General features: G+C 42.5%; 1 protein-coding gene across 2 annotated transcripts in view; it reads right to left on the bottom strand.

The window, feature by feature from the left end:
* The window catches only part of ABCG1 (ATP-binding cassette, sub-family G (WHITE), member 1), a 53,133-nt gene extending 35,773 nt beyond the window's left edge, over nt 1-17,360 (bottom strand). For both annotated transcript variants that reach the window (XM_009891339.1, XM_009891341.1), the window contains exon 1: nt 17,110-17,360. In XM_009891339.1, coding sequence (XP_009889641.1) covers nt 17,110-17,329 — 220 coding nt within the window. In that variant the 5' untranslated portion in view covers nt 17,330-17,360. The remainder of the gene's footprint in view (nt 1-17,109) is intronic.
* Nucleotides 17,361-19,983: the final 2,623 nt, after the last annotated feature.

Below are 19,983 nucleotides of genomic sequence, written 5' to 3'. Positions count from 1 at the left end.
AATTTAAACAATCATCTTGGCCATTTTCTGCAGTAAGGCAGAGCAACTACTAGGTGACAAGGGTTCCTGTTCAGGTGAGGGACCTTTTCTGGCAACTGAGAAGAATTCCCCACTGCCTCCCATTCCCTCTCCATCCAGCTCATCTGAATCATGGCTCCAATTCCCTGATAAAGGCTACCTGTGCCTGTAATGAAATAGCACGGGTGATTTGAAACCAGGAAACCCTCTCCTCAGGGTCTGACACACTGAATTCCAGCGGAGCTGTTCTCTCTCTGCCCTGGCAGCCCAGGGACAGCAAAGACAAGGGTCACCCGCGGGGACTGTCCAAGAGTCAGTGGTTGAGGGGGGCAGAAGTCTCTCTAAAGGCAACGTGCATAAGGAGAACATGCAACTGCCTTTGGGGGGGTTTACATCTGTCACTTTTTCCATCTTGTAAAGCCGCAAAGAAAATGGTGTAGGTGGACGGCTGAAGATTGCTCTTCTCAAAGGCTCCCTCCTGAAATGGGTGCCTACGCTCTAATACTGACTAAGCTGCAGGGCTTTGCTTCTGATCTAATTAGATAATGATACTGCGATACAAAAGGAGAGGTTAATCTTGACTTTATCTGCAATCTCCTTTCCTTGTGTACTGTTGTAAACACCCTGGAAGCATTTGGAGCCACTTCTTCCTATGGGTTTTAGCATCAGCACTAGCACAGAATGGCTACAAGTGTGGACAATTAGGAGAGCTGGAGAAGAGGAGACAGGAGAGACAATCACAATCTTTTTAAAACACACTGGGCAACTCACACAAATCCTGAGCTGTATTACTGCCAGTGCTGCTAGCAAAAACGACGATGACAACGATGTAGCTCTTGCCACCCCTGTCCCACTCCCCCCATCCCTGTGAAGAAGAGACCACGGAGCACTCCCACTCATGCCTCTGAGATATGTCAGGTGTAAGCGGTACACAGTGTGGATCCTCTTCAGGCTGACCACAACCAGACAGTATTCTCATCAGCTCTTTCCGTTTGGCAGTGAGCAGGGAAGGCAAATGCAGCCACAAGGGAACACGGACACCCACCGTGTGCACAGAGCTGTTTCTGGGAAGTGCCATCCATTTGCAGATCTTGGGTGCGGCTATTTGCCTTCCCCCGGTACAGTCAAGGGACATTTCTAGACCTCAAGAAAATCAGCCAGAAGACCATCTCTACCATATTCCTCTTCCCACTCCTCTTGAGTGGATGAACTGCAAGATGGGGGCTGGGGGAGCAAAGTCCCTCCCACTGTAGTAGAACATCAGGTTCGTGACCACCAGAGGAACCTGAACATACAGAAGTCTATGGGACCTGACAAGATGCATCCCAGAGCCCTGAGGGAACTGGCTGATGTAGTTGCCAAGTCACTCTCCATGATATTTGAAAAGTCATGGCAATGAGGTGAAGTCTGTGCTGACAGGAAAAAGGGAAACACTGCACCCATTTTTAAAACAAGTAGAAAGGAGGACTCTGGGAACTACTGACCTGTCAGCCTCACATTTGTCCCTGGGAAGATCATGAAACAGATCCTCTTAGAAGCTATGCTAAGGCAAATGCAGGCAGAGAGGTGATTCGAGACAGCCAGCATGGCTTCAACAAGGGCAAGTCCTACCTGACCAACGTCATGGCCTTCTATGACAGAGTGACTACATCAATGGACAAGGGAAGAGCTACAGACGTCATCTATCTGGACTTCTGTAAGGCCTTTGACAATGCCCTCCACAACATCCTTCTCTCTAAATTGGAGAGATATGGATTTGATGGGTGGACGAGGAACTGGTTGGACGGTTGCACCCAGAGGCTAGAGGCTCACTGAGAGGCTCAGCGTCCAGATGTAGACCAGTGACAAATGGTATCCCTCAGTGGTCTGTATTTGGACCAGTACTGTTCAATATTTTCATCAACGACACTGACAGTAGGATTGAGTGCACCCTCAGTAAGTTTGCAGATGACACCAAGTGGTGCAGTTGACATGCCTGAAGGTCAGGATGCCATCCAGAGGGAGGGACCTGGACAAGCTTGAGAAGTGGGCCTGTGTGAACCGCATGAGGTTCAACAAGGCCAAGTGCAAGGTCCTGCACATGGGTCAGGGCAACCCTCAGTATCAATACAAGCTGGGGGATGAAGGGATTGCGAGCAGCCCTGCCGAGGACTTGGGGGTACTGGTGGGTGAAAAGCTGAACATGAGCCGACAATGTGCACTCACAGCCCAGAAGGCGAACCATATCCAGAGCTGCATCAAAAGAAGTGTGGCCAGCAGGATGAGGGAGGTGATTCCGCCCCTCTACTTCATTCTGGTGAGACCCCACCTGGAGTACTGCATCCAGCTCTAGGGCCCTCTGCACAGGAAAGATATGGACCTGTTGGAGCAGGTCCAGAGGAGGGCCACAAAGATGATCAGAGGGCGGGAGCACCTCTCCTATGAGGACAGGCTGACAGAGTTGAGGTTATTCAGCCTGGAGAAGAGAATGCTCCCGGGAGACCCTATTGCGGCCTTTCAGTGCTTAAAGGGGGCTTATAAGAAAGATGGGGACACACTTTTCAGCAGAACCTGATACAATAAGACAAGGGATAATGGTTTGAAGCTATAAGAGGGTAGATTTAGACTAGATATAAGGAAGAATTTTTTTACAGTGAGGGTGGTGAAACACTAGAACAGGTTGCACAGAGAGGTGGTAGATGCCCCATCCCTGACAACATACAAGGTCAGGTTGGATGGGGCTCTGAGCAACCTGATCTACTTGAAGATGTCCCTGCTAATTACAGGGGGTTTGGACTAGGCGACCTTTAAATGTCCCTTCCAACCCAAACCATTCTATGATTCTCTCAGTGGCTTTTGCAAATCAAAGCACATGTTTTCATTAGTTTACATAAAACCTTGGTATTTTCCTTCTGCAACCCAAGACACACACTTGTTCCAGTTTACCGTCACCTACAAACCACTAATCAAACAAACAGAAGTAACACACATTTATTTGTCGCGTAGGCATACTCTCCTCTACACCCAGCAGGAAAGTGAGTTGCAATAACACTCATCTAATAAAGAAAGAAATTCAGACAATGATGCCAGCAGTTATAAACAGGCAAAATTGCCCAAACATGTATGAATTGGACCCACCATTGATGCACATGACAGCTCCAACCCATTCTTTCTTACAACTTCTAAAGAAAACAAGAACAAAGCACAAGCAATCTGATTACAGGCGAAATGACCACGAGCAGAAAATTACTCAACTTATGTAATGCAGTAATTCCCTATTGAAAAGCATCAGCAAAATGCTGTCTTTTCTTCATACCATTCTTTATACCACTGGCATTCAGGTGGATAAAACAGCTTCCATTTTACAGTCATTTTCCCTGCTATTCTAGCTTGTTATGCTGTTAATCCAGTAGCAACAGACTTGAACCACTTCTAAGCAACTGATACTCTTTTGCCTTTCGTTTAAAAAAAAAAATATCAGGTTGTTACTGCTTTTCTATAATTATATCATCTTGTCACTACAAAGGAGGAGGAATATACACCTCTATAAAAATGTTATCTTAAAAATATTTGTTATAGTGATACACAGCCAGTTTTTGTACGTAAACATACCTGAGTTTATGGGCGTATGTGCATATATACACATATATATATATGAAAACAGAGATAATATGTATGTGTATATATACTCACATACTTACATGTACACATACCTGCATAAATATATTAGATGTATCTATATATATATGTTATATTGAACATATTTCTCTCTATATATAAAGACAAGACACATACAATATATTCATAGATTACTAAAAAGAAAATTTAGTAATCTTGGTAAGAAGCAATACCATGCTAATGAGTGAAAAAGTGTCTTTTAGTTATTAGGCCATACTCTTCCTTCAGCAAGCTTTATTCATTTCAGTTAATTTTTATCACGGATGAATTTGGTACAAAATATTCTATCATAAGAAAACACTCCTGGCAGACTGTCAATACCTGTTCCTTGGGTAAACTCTATTCACTACGCTATTGTGGCGATTTCAAGGTTCATTTGGCCCTGTACTTTTAAAGTGGTATAATACGAATGTCTGAGATGAGTTGTAGGTTGGCTTTGAAGTTAGTTTTATTTACTGCAGAATGTGTGCCACATTTTGCCCCAACTCACTTTGATTGGGGAGTTTATTTTTACTACTTGTCAATAAGAATCAAATGCTCAGTGTTGAAATGCCGCAGCCATGCCCTGTATGGGAAGGCCTGCTTTACTTTTATTTGGTTCATTTTATAACATGTACATGGCGTATTTAGAATATACGGGATTCAGGAGACTGACATTAATACTTCTGTTTGGAGGCTAAAGACTAAATATGTTAAGTGTTATTACGCATATTCTGAAGTTTTATCTTTCTTTTGGTGTTCCCAGGTGTCATACTATTACTGGACAAGAACAATCACTCTCTATGAACACCTGCTCTTACAGTAATGCCAAGGTTCATGGACTTATGACTACTTCAGATAATGTATTTCTCCTTGAAGTTTACATCGTCTTTCTTCCAGACAAGAAATCAAATAGTCAACCTTCTTCAGGAATGTCTGCTACGCTCCTCTGACTGTTTTATGATATAACAGCTCGCACAAACAGTCATAACTCTGCCTTTAAGACAGCAGAACCTGATTTATTATAATCACAAATGGCAGCAACTCAATTCCCTGTTTGCAGTTCCTCACAACTTTCCTGAAACTTCCACATGCGAGGGTAAAAACGTCCTGGTGTGAGTTCCACTTCAATGATGATTTACATCATGGGGAAACTTTCCATGCCGCTTCAACAAGTAATTGGCCAGGCACATTATTTCATTTATTTTTAAATAGAAAGCTTACAATAACCAAATCAGCCAAGAAGGTCCAAAAATAGTCTTTGCTCAGTTACATGATAAAAGGCCAGTCACACTGAGCACAGAGACTGAGTCAAGACTTAAGAGGACCAACCGTACTAACCTACTCAGTGCAAACGCAGCCCCCTGAGTCAGCCACTCCAAAGACACTCGAAGGAAAAGGACAGGACCACTGTTCCTGGAGGAGAGCCCACCAAAATGTGCCAACAGAGAAACTCTCTGCCTGGAACACTGCGCTAGTGAGAGGGGGCCTGTAAGGGAATAGGACTTTGCATGTCATGCAGGGGGAACAGAAGTTTGGGAGGGTGTAAAACCAGCCATAGGGTGGCTATGGGAATTACAGAGAGTCAGAAATACTTATTGCAGGACGTTTAGGGGAACTGCCAAAGGCAGGGAAAGGGATGGATCAAGGACTGAGGAGGAACAAGCCTGAGAAAATAGATGGAAAAGAGGATTACAGGGGCCAGACACGTGTGAACAGGCAGCCGGTCAGTACGCCTGTCTGACCAAGCCCTGCCCCTGATCACCACAGTCCAACCTGTATTCCTCCTAAACACTATTCCCAACTATCTACCGCGTGAACGCACGCTCTACTGCTGCCTGAATGCTAGCAAATATCACGATGCACTCACCACTGGAGTTAGAGGCTGCAAACCTGAGGGCTTGTAGGTCCAGGTGCCAACAACTGGAGGAGGCAGGAGTCTGTGCCAGTGACTGGATTGCTGGAATGTCCAAAACCCACTGGTGAAGAGACCTGCCTTGTGTGCGTGTGCAACCCACAAGCAGCCAGCAGGAAGGAATGGCGGTAAGCCATCGGTGGTGGTCAGGTTTGCACAAGTGCCATCTGTGCTAAAAAAGGCACTTCTGTGCTTGTGCTGGTCCCTATGTCTGGCTGAGTGTATGGCACGTATGGACATGTGGCATGTGCCTGTTGGGAATACATGCCCCACCTCGTTACTAACTGGACCTGTAAATCCAGAACCAAAGCTGCCAAGTACCAATTGAGCTGGGGCAGGAGGAATCCCTGTGGGACCTGAAGCCCCACCAGATTTGGCTACTGCCAGCAGCCTTGTTTTACAATCACCACAATTAGAAACTCTTGTAAACTTCTTGTGAAGGACTCACAGTTCTGATTACAAGAGAGATCTGACCCAGCTGCTTTTCAGAAAGGTTTCTGATCTAGCATCTGCATGCTTAATATTTATTTACTGTCAATTGGCTTCTCTGGGGCAAATTCTCCTTCAAATAATTCTCCAAGATTCAGGGTCAAAACCAAAACCCAAGAGAGTAACTTTTCATGGCCAGCTGTGCACAGATGCACCCCTCTGCATTTTTCCTTATCTTTCTGACTCTCAGCTTTCTCTGGTAGCAGCATATGACCTTCACCTCTCTAAATGGAGAAGGAAGAGGAACTTAGTCCCAGACAGCCACCCACAGGCTTCAGCTTTGTAAGCCTCAAATAGTTATTTTAGACAGTCAGGCCTCAATATTCATATTCAATAAACTAGGAGATGTTCGTGGCTTTCTGACCCAGAAAAAATAACTGCCCTTACTCTAACAGCAAATGTTTATCTTCAATTGCCTTCCTTTTAATTGTGTACTCATTTACCAATTCTAGCCCTGTCATGCTGGTGCTATTAGAGTGTTTAATTTCTGAAGCACTTGAGGTAATAACTGGATCATGACTAAAAGAATTATGCTAGCCATGCTGTTGGTGCACCCTCATCCAATTGACCTGCTTCCACAAGCACAAAACACAAAATTCTGCAACAGGGCAGAATTTAACTCCGTTGCTTAATAAAAGTATTAAAACCTTTAGAATTTTTTTCTTCAAATTTCATATTAACTAGGTGCATCACTTCATTTGACACTCCTTTCTTCTCATCTGGCATAAAAGCCTACCCTCTGAAGATCAGCAAGAGACAGAGCAGAGTTCTCATTTTCATTGACCCAGGAACCTGACCACTGCATGTTCCATCTTCTCCTCTCTCCTGTAGCAGATGTACTGCAATTATAAACAACATTTGTTATATTCTAAACATGCAAAGCAGGAAGAAATATGATTCTTACACAAAAGATGTAGGCTGTAGATACTAGATGAGAGGCAGATGGTAAATTATCTTACAAAGCCAAGGTCTCTGCCATTTATTTTTCTTTGGAACAGATAGGAACGAAAAACGAACAAACAAACAAGCGGTTAACTCAGTTCGACATTATGTAATTTGGCATGCTTCATTCTGATAAGAATTTGGACGGCTTCATCCCTATCCTCTCTGAAGAGAATTAAGTCTTCAGAGTGCATCTGTTTCTCCCCCTGAAATCAGCAAAGTCTAAATGAACTGTAAATGAGAATACAAGCCTAACAGCCACAAGAAAGTCCAACTGGAAAACGCAGTTACAAAGGTTCCTGCAGCATGGCTCAAGACATATTGCAACATGCATCTCCAGCCACACCATTTCCTAGACAGGATTATTTTGCCCTCATTCCAGAACGACTTACACAGCACTACTCCTTCTGTATTTTACACTACGACTTACATTCTGTATTAAATATCCATTCTGAAATCTTCTTTCCTAAAAGACAAAGTAGCCAAAGGTGAAATTAAATCAAACATCTGCACTAAAGCAAATAATTCACAAGGGAGCCATTTTCAAATACCTGAATCATCACCAGAAGGATATTTCAACAGACCTCCTGATAATCATTTCAGGAACAAATGAAACAGGTAAGAACATCTACTTGTAGGAAGCTATTGAGATTCAAAGAGTTACTGAAAGCAACCAAAATTGCTTGGCCTTCTATGTATGTGCTGCGACCCTTTTCTGTCATACTTAACATGTTATTTTGGGGATGAGCAAGTTAACGAATTGGTTGAAAAGATCAGCAACTCTTCCATACATATTTTATTATACCATATCTTCTTTTCATGTATTTGAAAGTTGGTGAAAACGTGACTACATTTGGATGGATTTGGGGACCCTCAGTCTTTCCATTTCCTAATTAACATAGGCTTTGATATCATGAAGGTGCCTGCTACAGCTTGGTCCTGGGCTTGATGAGGAGGACTCTGCCAGTCCTAGGCACTAAAGCTGTTCTTGTAAATTACCTTCATACTAGAGAACTGTACCACGTGGTACATCTTAAGTAAGGGCTGGTGGTTTTGCTGTCATCTGTACCAATGGTGTTAAACACAAATTGCTAGCTTCTAGGTTCAAAGCCTGCACAGCGGGTAGGCAATCTGAACCACTAACATCTCAGCTTGTTACTGTCCCAATGCTTTTGATAAAGAAAAAAGACAGATCTTGTGCAGAATTCTCTGATACAAAACTTAGTAATATAAATTGCGTGTGCTGTCTTTTGGAAGTAACACCTAAAAAAAGAGGGCCATTTTGTTGTCATGGATGTCATGGTTCAACAAGGTCTTTTATTAAAGTTCTTAAATAAGGGAATCTGACAAGAAGGTAGATGGCAAGTTCTCAAATAAATGAGAAAGCAGATAAAGCAACAGGAAACAAAAGAGTAGGAGTCAGTAGTCAATCAATGAAGAAAGCTAACCCCTGAGTCTTGGCAAATCTTCATCGGGCTACGTACCATTCACCTTACTCCTGAAAGGTTTGAAAAGGGAGGCAAATAGCAAGGTGACAGCATGAACACCAAAAGCCCGCTTAGGTTCAGACAGCAAGTGAATGATTTTATAAAAGAAAAATCCATCGAGCACTAGTAAACACAAAGATACTGAGCAACCTCTGAGCTGCAAGAACCCAGGGAAATGGTACTACACACTTGCCTGACTGCACTTGAACTCTTCCCCAAGGATTCAGCTGTACCTGCTGTCAGAGAAGGGACACCAGGCTAGGTGGACCTTCTCTGACTTCATATAATGACAAGCTGACCGAAACTCCCAGCTTATTTTTGTGAAAAACTCAGTCTTATGTTAGACATACATCCTTATGCATCTCAAGAATGTGCAAGTCACAGAGGTTCTGGGGATAAGGCACGGTCTTTTTGGCTAATGCATTTAGGTTTTGCCTCAAGGACATTCATCTTGAGACTGAACACCTATCCTTCAGTTTGCAATGCTTTAATTTTAAATGCAGATCAGTTCATTCCTGTGTGCTAAACTATCATGTAAATTTGCTGGGATTCTCCTTGAATGTTGTTTGGAGTAAGTCTTGAGATGTTCATTTTAATAGTGAGACCAAACACTGTTTTCTAGTAGAGGACAAAGGTAGCCATCAGTTTAACAGGTACAGTTGCAAATTATAATGCAGTTGAGTATTCCTTGTGAGGGTCTGCCACATTTTGAGTAGCATCATGTTCCCTGAACTCTGTCTTCCCAAAGGCAGCCAGTTTACCGACAAGAACAATGCTACAGGGAATGTGAAGCCATTAATTTCTTAGAGAATACAGAGCTGGACTCTTGAGATATTAAATCCCCTGAGAACAAAAGACTTGCCTTAGTAAGCAGGCAAATTTAGACTCCATGGGCTTCTAGAAGGCACTTTTCAAAATGGCATATAAAGACACAAGTAAAAATTGATCTAATAGCATTTTTACTCTTGAGCTACCTTCTATTCTTGGTTGCTTTTGTGATTTCTCTTTCCTTTTACTGAGGTTATGAAGGACCCTGATCAACCATCAGATGGCTGAAGCCTTTAATTGCAAAATGACTCTTGCTTCATCTGCTTTCAGACTTCAGATGTATCTTCAGACTGCCTTCAGACAATTCTACTTTGAAATGCGAAAGAAGTACACTCATATGATGGTGCATGCTGTCTCTACCTCCTCAACACCTCGAGCAAGACAGGGCTGCATATAGGTAGAGGACAGCAAAGCATTTCATCAGATCCCACTCAGCGTACAGAAAGTTATAGTGGAGGGCTGTCAGGGTGAGTTACAGCCAGCCCCCAACACATGCTTACCGTGAGATGGAAACAGCGGAGACCATAGCTCAAACTCCCCACAACTCATAAACACCACCGCCATCACCACTTCCCTAGTATATAAATTCTGAAATGTTTTAATTGGTATCTATCTCTCTGAAACTTTGTTCCTTGCCCCCAATTTTTCACCAGAGCAACTAATAAAGTTTTTGTATTAAACATTACCTGGAATGAAAAACAGTCAGGTCATTGTTATGTTTAGTTTTAATAAACAATATGGCAAAGAGACAGAAGAAAAATGTGTTCTACTCACACAAAGACTCAGTAACCAAGATTTACTGAGTCAAACTCAGACACATTTCCAAAAAGAAAGCTCCAGGCACAAAAAAACACCCCAAACAAACCCACAACAATAACAATGGGTTCCACACAGAGGAAAATAAGTAATGCTGAAGTAAAGTCATATTCAGCTGGGAAACAGTAGAAGAATCGGACAAAGGGGCTGACCAAGACTTGTCCCCGATAACCTCTGTTTTATACAACCCATGCTAGGAAGAGTTATATATCACTTAATAAAACTCCATGACCTACTCCAGTAACTGTGACTACTCAGTATATTTTTACCATCTTGAGACAGCTTAAGTGTTAAAAGAAAAACTGTATGGATTTTATCAAGGTTGAAACATGCATTTAGAAATCCTGTGCTAAAAATCATGTTCATTTCCATTAATTGTGCTAACCTTTTAAGTCAGTGAAAGAGAATGCACAAACAATTTACTTAAAGAGCTTTTTACTAGTACTGCAGTTCCTTCCAACGAGCTTAACTTGTTTATTCTTTCTAACATATGGATCTTAATTTGCATACATCCTGCTCTCCGAGATGAAAACGCGCTCTCAGTTACAGCAGGCAAAAATGGACGAAAACAATACAACCCATCTGCCAGAGAGAGGCGAAAGAGGGAAAAACAAAACAAAACAAAAAAAACAAGCCCCAAACGCTCTCTTGCAAAGTGGGTTTTGCTCTTTACTGTTCTGCATCTTTTCCTCCCATCTTAGCAACAGCGCCTAGAGCAGCCAACCAGGGCCCGTGTGGCGGGGTGAGAGCATCACCATCACTGCCGGGTTACTGCAGTGCATTGCCCGCCAGTAACCGCGCCGGGCGAGAGCCGTGCCGTGCCTGCGGCACCTCTACCGCAGTGCACCTGCTGGGGATGAGGACAGGCTTTTTCCGACTCCTCCAGCGAGGATTAGCAAATAATTTAGGGCAAATCCTCCCCCCCCCCCGGCCTCCCTCTCCCCCTTTTTATTTGGGTCTTCAGATATCTCGGGGGGGGTGGGGGGCGCGTGTGTGTGTGTGTGTGTGTGTTGAAATCTGTTAAATGAAGTCACAGAAAGGATGCAGCAAAAAAAGCCTAACTAAATAGAAAGAAAACAGGTCTGTCCAAGCACATGTACCATAACTAATTCGTAACAGAGCACCAAAGCAAATCAGAGAAACACAGCCTGTTTAAATCCCTGCTGACGATTTGACAGTGGATTGTTTCCATCTTACAGAGAGATCAGCATTAACATAATATACAGCTGAAATGTAGGTATCTATCTGTTCTGATGACACTACTTCGGACTGTGACAGGCACTTTTTGCATTTCATGAATATCAAACAACCTCCCAAAGACTCCTTATTTCCCCATCGGACATGACGGAGCCATCCAGAATAAGCACGGTCCTCCACTCCCCTCCTTCCACACCTACCGTTTAACCTGCTGAATCTCAAAGCTATGAAGCAACAATCTTGTGAGAAAAGACAGCACTTCTCTGCGTGATTGTTTCCACAGGGTTTGAGCCACTAGAACAAACCCAAAATAACAGAAATATCACATTTTCTGCTGAGCACAGATTTCTCTCTTGCTACTAAACCGCTCCATAAAAATACCCGCAGCAGTTTGACCGGCTGGAGCCCGTTCCCTCAGAGGTTACTAAAGACCAAATCCTACTAGAACTTACACTGGAACGCAGCACAAATGAGTCATTATGGTTCTAAAAATAACAACGGAGAAATTTCCAACTAAAATGTTGCCTAATTAACCATGAATACTGAGAAGTATGAGGGGGGGAAAAAAAAAAGTAATCCCCGAGTTATTGGGGAGTTTTGAAAACCAATTTATTACTACTTTCTTCCTGGATGCACTCGAGTTATGTAGGAACAGCATTTCCAGTTCCATCCTACATTGTAACAAAACCATCTAGAAACAATAGGACAAATGTCCTTTGGTGGGTATGCTGAATGTATGTATCTTTTCAAAGTAAAGCTGAACGAATATGACCAAGACAGAAGGCTCTAAAGTACTTTTTGTGCCCTCTCCGTATTTGGGACTATCCATAACTTTATCCCCAAACCACTCATTCTACTCAGATTACTTTATGATGCTTTTAACAAAACCAGCAGAAAGCTAAGGCACTGGCTTCTCTCTTAAAACCTTTTGCACACAGTTTTCAGGCAGTCCTAGAATTAAAACCTATGCATCTACAATTTTTCTATAAACTGGTAAAACTGATATACGTTTCTGTGGTTTGCAATTCAAACCGCAGTTTAAACAGACAGTTCAGAAGCCAAGACAAGATCTGCTTTCAGATCTCTCCTTCAACTCTTAGATAAACGGCTTTGTGACAAGACTGAAATTTTGGCCACAGTTTGTTTTGAAGCTCTGTGGATCTTGCTTTTCCTCATTTAAGAAGCCCACACTGGATCTAACAGAGGACTCTCCCCTTTTTCTTCCCCTCCAAGCCAGCCAGCTCCCTCATCCTAAAAGAAAGAAGAAAGCATTCTTGGACGAAGTGGCCCTATTATTTCTTTGTGTGCTGAAGTTTCCTTTTTCTGGCTTTGCCAGTTCATCTTAATCTTCCAACACGCTGTCCCTGCTCCAGCAGTCCTGCAGCTCTCCTCCGTGAATCTGGAACCTTGCTCACTGCAGGAGACCCCTTACACATGCTTGAACAAAGGCTGGAAAGACAGAGACACGTTTTTGATTCTGGAAGATCCTCACCCTCACAAGATCTGGCTTAAGTTGCTTATCAATCTCTTTCCTCCAAAAGCGAAGAAAGAATTGATTCTACCGGTTGACTAATTCCCTAAAAGATTTGTGGGGAAAATGCCAAAGTCATCTGAGACTTTCTGAACCTTTTCCCTCTGTAACCTTTTCCAAATTCCCTTATTGGTAAGAACTCCTACTGAACAGAATGGGTCAGACACAGCTGCTTTGATCAAGGACTCACCTAGCAGATTCCTTCTCTGTTAATACCACTGACTTCAAGAGGAATTACACCACGAATGAATCAGGTCCAGAGTCACACCAATCTTTGCTATGAATTTAATAAAACCTCATTAAAATGAGTAGAACGGCATTTATCATATAAATCTGAGAATGAAAATGTCCTTCCCTATTTTTAAAGGGAAAATGAGATTTAATAGATAAATTAGGAATTCTAAGGCTGAGACACAAATCAATGAAAAATTTAATTTGAAATCTATGATGGCTTATTTAGCTTCTTTGTTGTTGACAAGCAATGCAAATTCATGTTTCTTTGGACTTCTAATGAAAAGTAAATGATGTTACATACCATGAGTTTCATTGTCTGAACAATACAGCTAAGTACAGAACACAATGGCAGCATTAATAATTATTCCTCCTTTTGTTAATTTAGAGCCTAACCTGAACATTACTTCACAATACCATTTTTACTGAAGGGAGTACATATTTTTGTTGATGCTCTTTAGTTGAATTCCTCTCCAACATACTGGCACAAATTGCCTTTGCAAGGAAACTACTTCTCCCTTCGTGATCTAACACTCATAAAAGGTTTTAACTACTTCATTACAGTCACGCAGAGAGATGTAGAAATAGCAGAATTTTTTTCCAAGCTCCATTTCAAAATAGAAACACCATTAATTTAAAAGGCACATTTTCATAACAGTATCGCTTATTGCCACGACCAGCACCCAAGAACGATTTGAACCGAGAAACATCTCCCCGCTCCGCCCCAGCTTCTGCATACAAATTTACTGCTTTATAAAAATCAGTTGCATTTCCTACACTGGACTTTATACCTTCAGGAATATGTTTTCTGCTACACTTCTCATAAAAATAAGTGAATTTAAAAATTTCACATCATGGCAATGACAGATCCTTTTAGCACAGGGAACCCACATGGAGTGTAGAGCTGAAACATCCACCAGTGTTTCAAGGCGCAATATTGCCCTTTTGTTGAGCAGAGATGGATTAAAACCCACTGCAAAGTCCCAGTTTCCTACTGGAGGAGAAACCAGCAAGAGGCATTCAGAATAGTTTTACATGTAATGTATTCATCTACAAGCCCACTGGTTTTAAATAGAGACATCGCAAATTGCACACAAGCAATTCTACTGCAGAACCACTAAAACAATTCAAGGAATCTGACAATTCAGTCCTTACCTTCATTTGAGACAATTTAGACAATTCATATTTCTATTTCTCTAATGGAAAACCTTTTCTGTTAAAACAAGTACTTTGGGTCAGAGTAGGGAAAATGGCTGGGAGGAAAGTTTGTTTATAGAAGGTTTCTGTAATCTGGCTAGTAATTCACTGAATCACAAAAGTGTTGGGACCTTTGGAGGTCACCAGTCCAGCCTTCACCCAAAAGCAAGATGATCACCAAAACAAGGTCAGGTCAGCTGTGGCTCTGCCCAGCCAAATTTTCTAGACCCCCTGGCATGGAGAAAGCACACCCTCTCTGGTGATTTTTCCCAGTGTTGCACCAACCTCCTGGTGAACAGATATTTCCTAATGCCCACCAGAAGCCACCCAAACTGCAATATGTGGCCACTGGCTCTTGTGTATCAGCTGGCACCACTGACAAGAGTTTGGCTCCACCGCTTTTATAACTGCCCTCTTTGTAGTTGTACATCAGAATGAGATCATCCCCCAGCTTCCCCTTCACTAGACCAAAGAAGCTCAGCTTCCTCATCCTCTCTTTGTAGGTCCCCTGATCAATTTTTTACCCCTCTGGCAGACCCTTTCCAGCTTCCCAATCTCTCTTGATCCGGAGGGCCCAAAACTGGATACAGTACTCCAGTTGTGCTCTTACCGATGGTGAGAAGGGTAACAATTTGCCTCCATCTGGCCAGGTCCTCCAAAGGTAGCTTACTGTGTGGTTTACCTTACTTGCAGTAAGAGTACACTTTGGCTCATATTCAGCTTGGCATCAACTGTTAACACCCCCCCACCCCCCCAAGTCTTTTTTAGATCCTTGGCTAGCAGAAGAGTGCCAAGACCTGCTGGCAGACAGCATGCCTCACAGCCACTCAGAAGCTGTCCTTAGTGGTCCGAGGAAAGACATATGGTGCAAGACCAGGAGAGGATGGGAAAATATGAAATCCTGCTCACAGAGAGCCAGAAAAGTTTAATCGCCTCCTTCAAATCAAAGTATAGTGACACAGTTGTAGCCAGCCATGCCCTAGAGCTTAATACTGCAACCAGCCCTTTTCAGAAGCAGGACATTTTGTCAGGATGTGCGCTTTTGTTCAAGCCAAGTCACTCAGACATTTCAGCAAATGTGGACAGAGGTTTTTGGTCTAGAACCCTTCAATCACTTTTAGCCAATAAGAAAGAGATTCAGTTAAAAACATCAAGTTTTTAAACCTCACATGAGACACTTTGGTATAGTTCCACTTCAACGTTTGAGTTTGGTCTGATACGATAAAAAATAGTTTTGAATGCACAAAAATTTCTGCCAAACCAAGTTGTTCTCCTATGGATAGTATGGCTACATGCAATTTTAATAAAGAATTAAAAGAAGGCAGGCAAGTACACGTACAGTTTTGATGATGAAAGACGTTTAAGAGCCTCAAGTTTGCACATCCTTCAACAAATGAGTAACTGTATGCACAGACTGTCCACATACAGTAGCAAATCCAGCGTTTTTCATACCACACATTTTTAGACTACTAAAGCCTTGGTGTTGTTATAATGACACAATTTCCAGACAGCAACAATGTACTTTATGAAACAATTTCAAGTGGAACCTTTAGGCCAGTGGATTTACAGATTCAGAGCAAGTGCAGGTATCAAGTATGGCTCAGGTGAGTGGTGCATTGGCAAGGGCTTATCTCTTAACAAGAACTAAAGCACACAACCATACCAATTTACGTTACTAAGAGAGAATTCCTCAAGGAAGAGCAATTATGTCATTTAGTACACAAAATTCTCCTGAAGATTTCAATATTTTCTCTTGGGCTTACTTCTTTTTGCTAGCAGGAATTCACTGCACGACCTAGTTTTCCTTTCAGAGCTGACTAGTCACACACACAAAAAACAAAAACCCTCTAGGAAACACATGGCTACACAAAACAGATGAAGGTACAAGAAGAACAAATACAAAGCAGATGAAAAAGGACAGAGCCACCTTACACCCACCTTTCAGAACCGGAATAGACCAAGAGCATATGAAGAAGAGAGCTGAATATGCTCTCCTTACTCCCATCAGTAAATCAGCAACAGAACAACGGACATTGTCTCTGAACCAGCTATAAGTGAAACTGGATTATGAGAGCAAAGCGGTAACACTTCACTTCCTTGAGATGCATTCAATATCTGTATCATTTTGGTATGTCCCGTGTTGTAGGCCGTGAACTCTTTGCTGTGTACTATTAGCAAAGTAGCTAGCAGGAGCATTGTAGACACATCGTAGAACACCAAGAGACATGGATGAGCTGACATTCCTACAGCTTGCAGCATTTATTTTCAAACACAGCATTTTAAGACAGTACTTTTTATCCTGGTTTCAAATGCATTCTGAAATTGACATGCATGCTGTTCTGAAAGTACTGAAAAAACAACCAAACCATTTCACAAAACAGCCAATTGCAAAAGTAAAGAAAGCATCCTCTTTCCCCCCACTCCCATCTTTAAACTACTGCGTGCTCTACCCACCCTCAACAATATATTGTAGACATGCAAGATCACAGGACAGATATTTGGCAGCACAGCAACACTATATTTACTTCAGATACTTTAGAATTGGGAGGTAAAAATAAGCAGTTGTATGAACTGCTGCATCTGCAGTTTCTTGGAGTGCAAGGGGCTGGACACTCCAATGCATCAGGCTCCGGGAAGGTTCCCCAGTGCCGGCTGCAGGGCAGTGGGCGTATCAAGAAGCCAAGAAAAAAAAAACTACTATGAAAACACACTCCTTTTACTTGCTTTGCTTCGCCATCCACAACAGACTCATTCCACCTATCATGACCACCCACATGGGCAATAACATGTCTATGTTAGCCAAAATATTAAGTTTTCCTCACCTTTCTTCCTCCACCATGGCCCTTCTTGGATAGAGTATGACAGTTCTTTAAACTCGATATTCACAGCTGGTCTGCGGGGTAGGTAGGAGAAACGATGAGCTTCTGTCAGAGTATTGTCCACCTTTTTTAAGTGTCCATTCATCAGCCGAACATCTTGGTTATCTGTGCCATTTGAGACCACTTCATCCACTGAAACACACACTGACTTTGGCTCGGCCATGGTACAAGCAGAATTGCTGCCGGTCTAGAGGGAAAAATGTTGGAGAAAGAACAAAGTTCACAGGCTTTTGTTTAGTAACATGTTTCAAAACCTTCTGCATTAGAAGAACTATTATTTAAATAACACAAGAATCCAGAACAGTAATGCGCTGAAAGGTGAAAGGGAAAAAAAAATAAAACAATCTTTTGTTTGTTCTGCCAGTGTCTTGACAGAAGAGGTAAAAGAGTTCTTGCACTTGCAGCACACAAAGGGCAGTTCCTTTAGCACCAGTTTCCCCTCAAAGGGTATATACACAGCACATTAGTATCCTCAGAACAGAGTAGCTCTTGCAGCAGATTAGTACAACATTTATAAGTTCAGTCCCCATTGTATTTGGTTTCTCATGCACTCAAAGAATTTGGTTCTAGTTACTCCAATTCCAGGGGTTGTACTGGGACAGAGCTGAAGGGGGAAGGGAGCTAGCTGAACTATTGTTTGTGCAGCCATTTCAAAAGACAACCACTCAAAAAGTCTAAGAGCTCATATTCCTCTGGATAAGAATGTACTCCTGGAAATACGAAACTGCACAAGTTACATTTCTGCAAATTTTGAAATGTTCTATTTTGTGCCATATTTGCTCCTGCACCAATAGTTCTGGAGACTTTGCAACCTGGAACAGTATAATTTCTTTCCACCCAAAAATCCTTGCACACTTTCCTTGCTTGACAGTGAACCTCAACGGAAATCTTATCAGCTACATAAACATATTAAACCGTGCTCCAGTACTTGCACTGCTGACACAGTAAGGTCAATGTTTTATGCTTACAGACGTACCTCTTACTATACTCTGCTCACCACAGCATCATAGAATCGTAATAGTTTAGGTTGGAAGGGACCTTAAAGACCATTTAGTTCCAACCCCCCCTGCCATCGGCAGAGACACCTCCCACTAGACCAGGTTACTCAAAGCCCCATCCCGCCTGGCCTTGAACACCTCCAGGGATGGGGCATCCACAGCTTCCCTGGGCAACCTGTTCCAGTGCTTTACCACCCTCAGAGTGAAAAATTTCTTCCTGATATCTAATCTAAATCTACCCTCTTCCAGTTCGAAGCCATCACCCCTCGTCCTATCACTACATGCCATTGTAAAAAGTCCCCCAACTTTCCTGTAGGCCCCCTTTAGGTACTGGAAGGCCACTATGAAGTCTCGTAGCACTCACTGCAATTCCACTTGCCATTTTTTGGACTGAATCTCTCCTGACCATGACAACGGCCGGCCACCCGCCTCTGTCTTCTTTTTTATTATGCACACAAAATCTGAACTTTTCCCATTGCTTTTACCTCCATGGGCACCTTGCACAGGATGAGTATACAGCCAGAAGTAAAACAATCATTAACTTTCCTCAGCTAAATAGAATTTTCAACAGTTCAGAAGCTGTTCATTGTCATCTGTTGTTTGGAGTATGTCATAAGCAGGGCCAAACATCTGCACAGCTGCCCATTAGAAAATTTAGTATTTTTGAAGCAGATCTGTATTGGAAAAGACTTCTGTAGCTGGCTTATGTGCTAGGCTTTCCATGCTGTCACATCTGCTCAACAGTCTATGTGTCCCGAAAGGTATCTCTTGCAAAGCATATGTGCACCACTACGTTTCAAGGCATCAGTGTTGAACACCCTCAAATAAAGAGCTGTAGGTCATGCCACTGTCTCCCCCTACTTGTCCCCCAATGCAACTAATAAGTCACGTGGCCTCCTTTTCACTGCACCATTTTCACCCTCTCTGTCATGGTTAGTGGTCTTCCCATTTATGTTGCAAAAGCAGTGCTGCTCAGATCAGTCAGTTGTCATGAATGCTGATGAAAACATTTAAAAAAAAAGTCTTACATAACCACTATATAGCTAGTGTCATCAGGTTCTTCAAGCACAAGCCCCAAGTTCTGGATGTAAAAATCAGCTCTGCTTACCACATTTTCTCAAGAAAGCGATTTTAATCATGCTCTCAACTTACTCAGAGGTCAGGTATCCAGTAACACTTACTCCCAATTTCTTAAATAGTTGACTGTAATGGTATGTAATTTGAACAGAACAAGAGTAATGTGAAACATCTTAGAACTGAACAACTAAAGTAAGGGAATCTCCCTCTTCCCTAAAAAATAAGAGAAGGTGAGTTAACAACATTCTTTCCTGAATGTTTTCAAGGCTTACTTTGGCACTTATAAGCTGTTTGGTTCAGAGGAACTACCGAGCACCTTCACACACCAGAGGAAATATCCAAAAACTAACTCTCAATGGGCAGGTCACCTTGAATACAGGGGTCGGTCAGAGCTTCTCCAGTTTAGATCAATTTCAAAACAAACATCCTTTGGACTAGGTCCTTGTCTCTGACTACTTAACCATCGGGGAGCATGAAGCCAGCAACTTGTGTTCCTGGGACATTAACCAAACCATTTCAATCACCCGGTAGAACGAAACGCCCGTTTTCAGCAGACGGTGACAGAACCCTGCCAGCCCTCCATCACTTTGGACTAGGTCCTTGTCTCTGACTACTTAACCATCGGGGAGCATGAAGCCAGCAACTTGTGTTCCTGGGACATTAACCAAACCATTTCAATCACCCGGTAGAACGAAACGCCCGTTTTCAGCAGACGGTGACAGAACCCTGCCAGCCCTCCATC

The sequence above is a fragment of the Charadrius vociferus genome, unplaced genomic scaffold (genome assembly GCF_000708025.1).
Source record: "Charadrius vociferus isolate BGI_N301 unplaced genomic scaffold, ASM70802v2 scaffold298, whole genome shotgun sequence".
Taxonomy (NCBI): Eukaryota; Metazoa; Chordata; class Aves; order Charadriiformes; family Charadriidae; genus Charadrius; species Charadrius vociferus.
The sequence above is the reverse complement of the archived record's forward strand: the minus strand, read 5'-3'. Positions and strand labels throughout refer to the sequence as shown.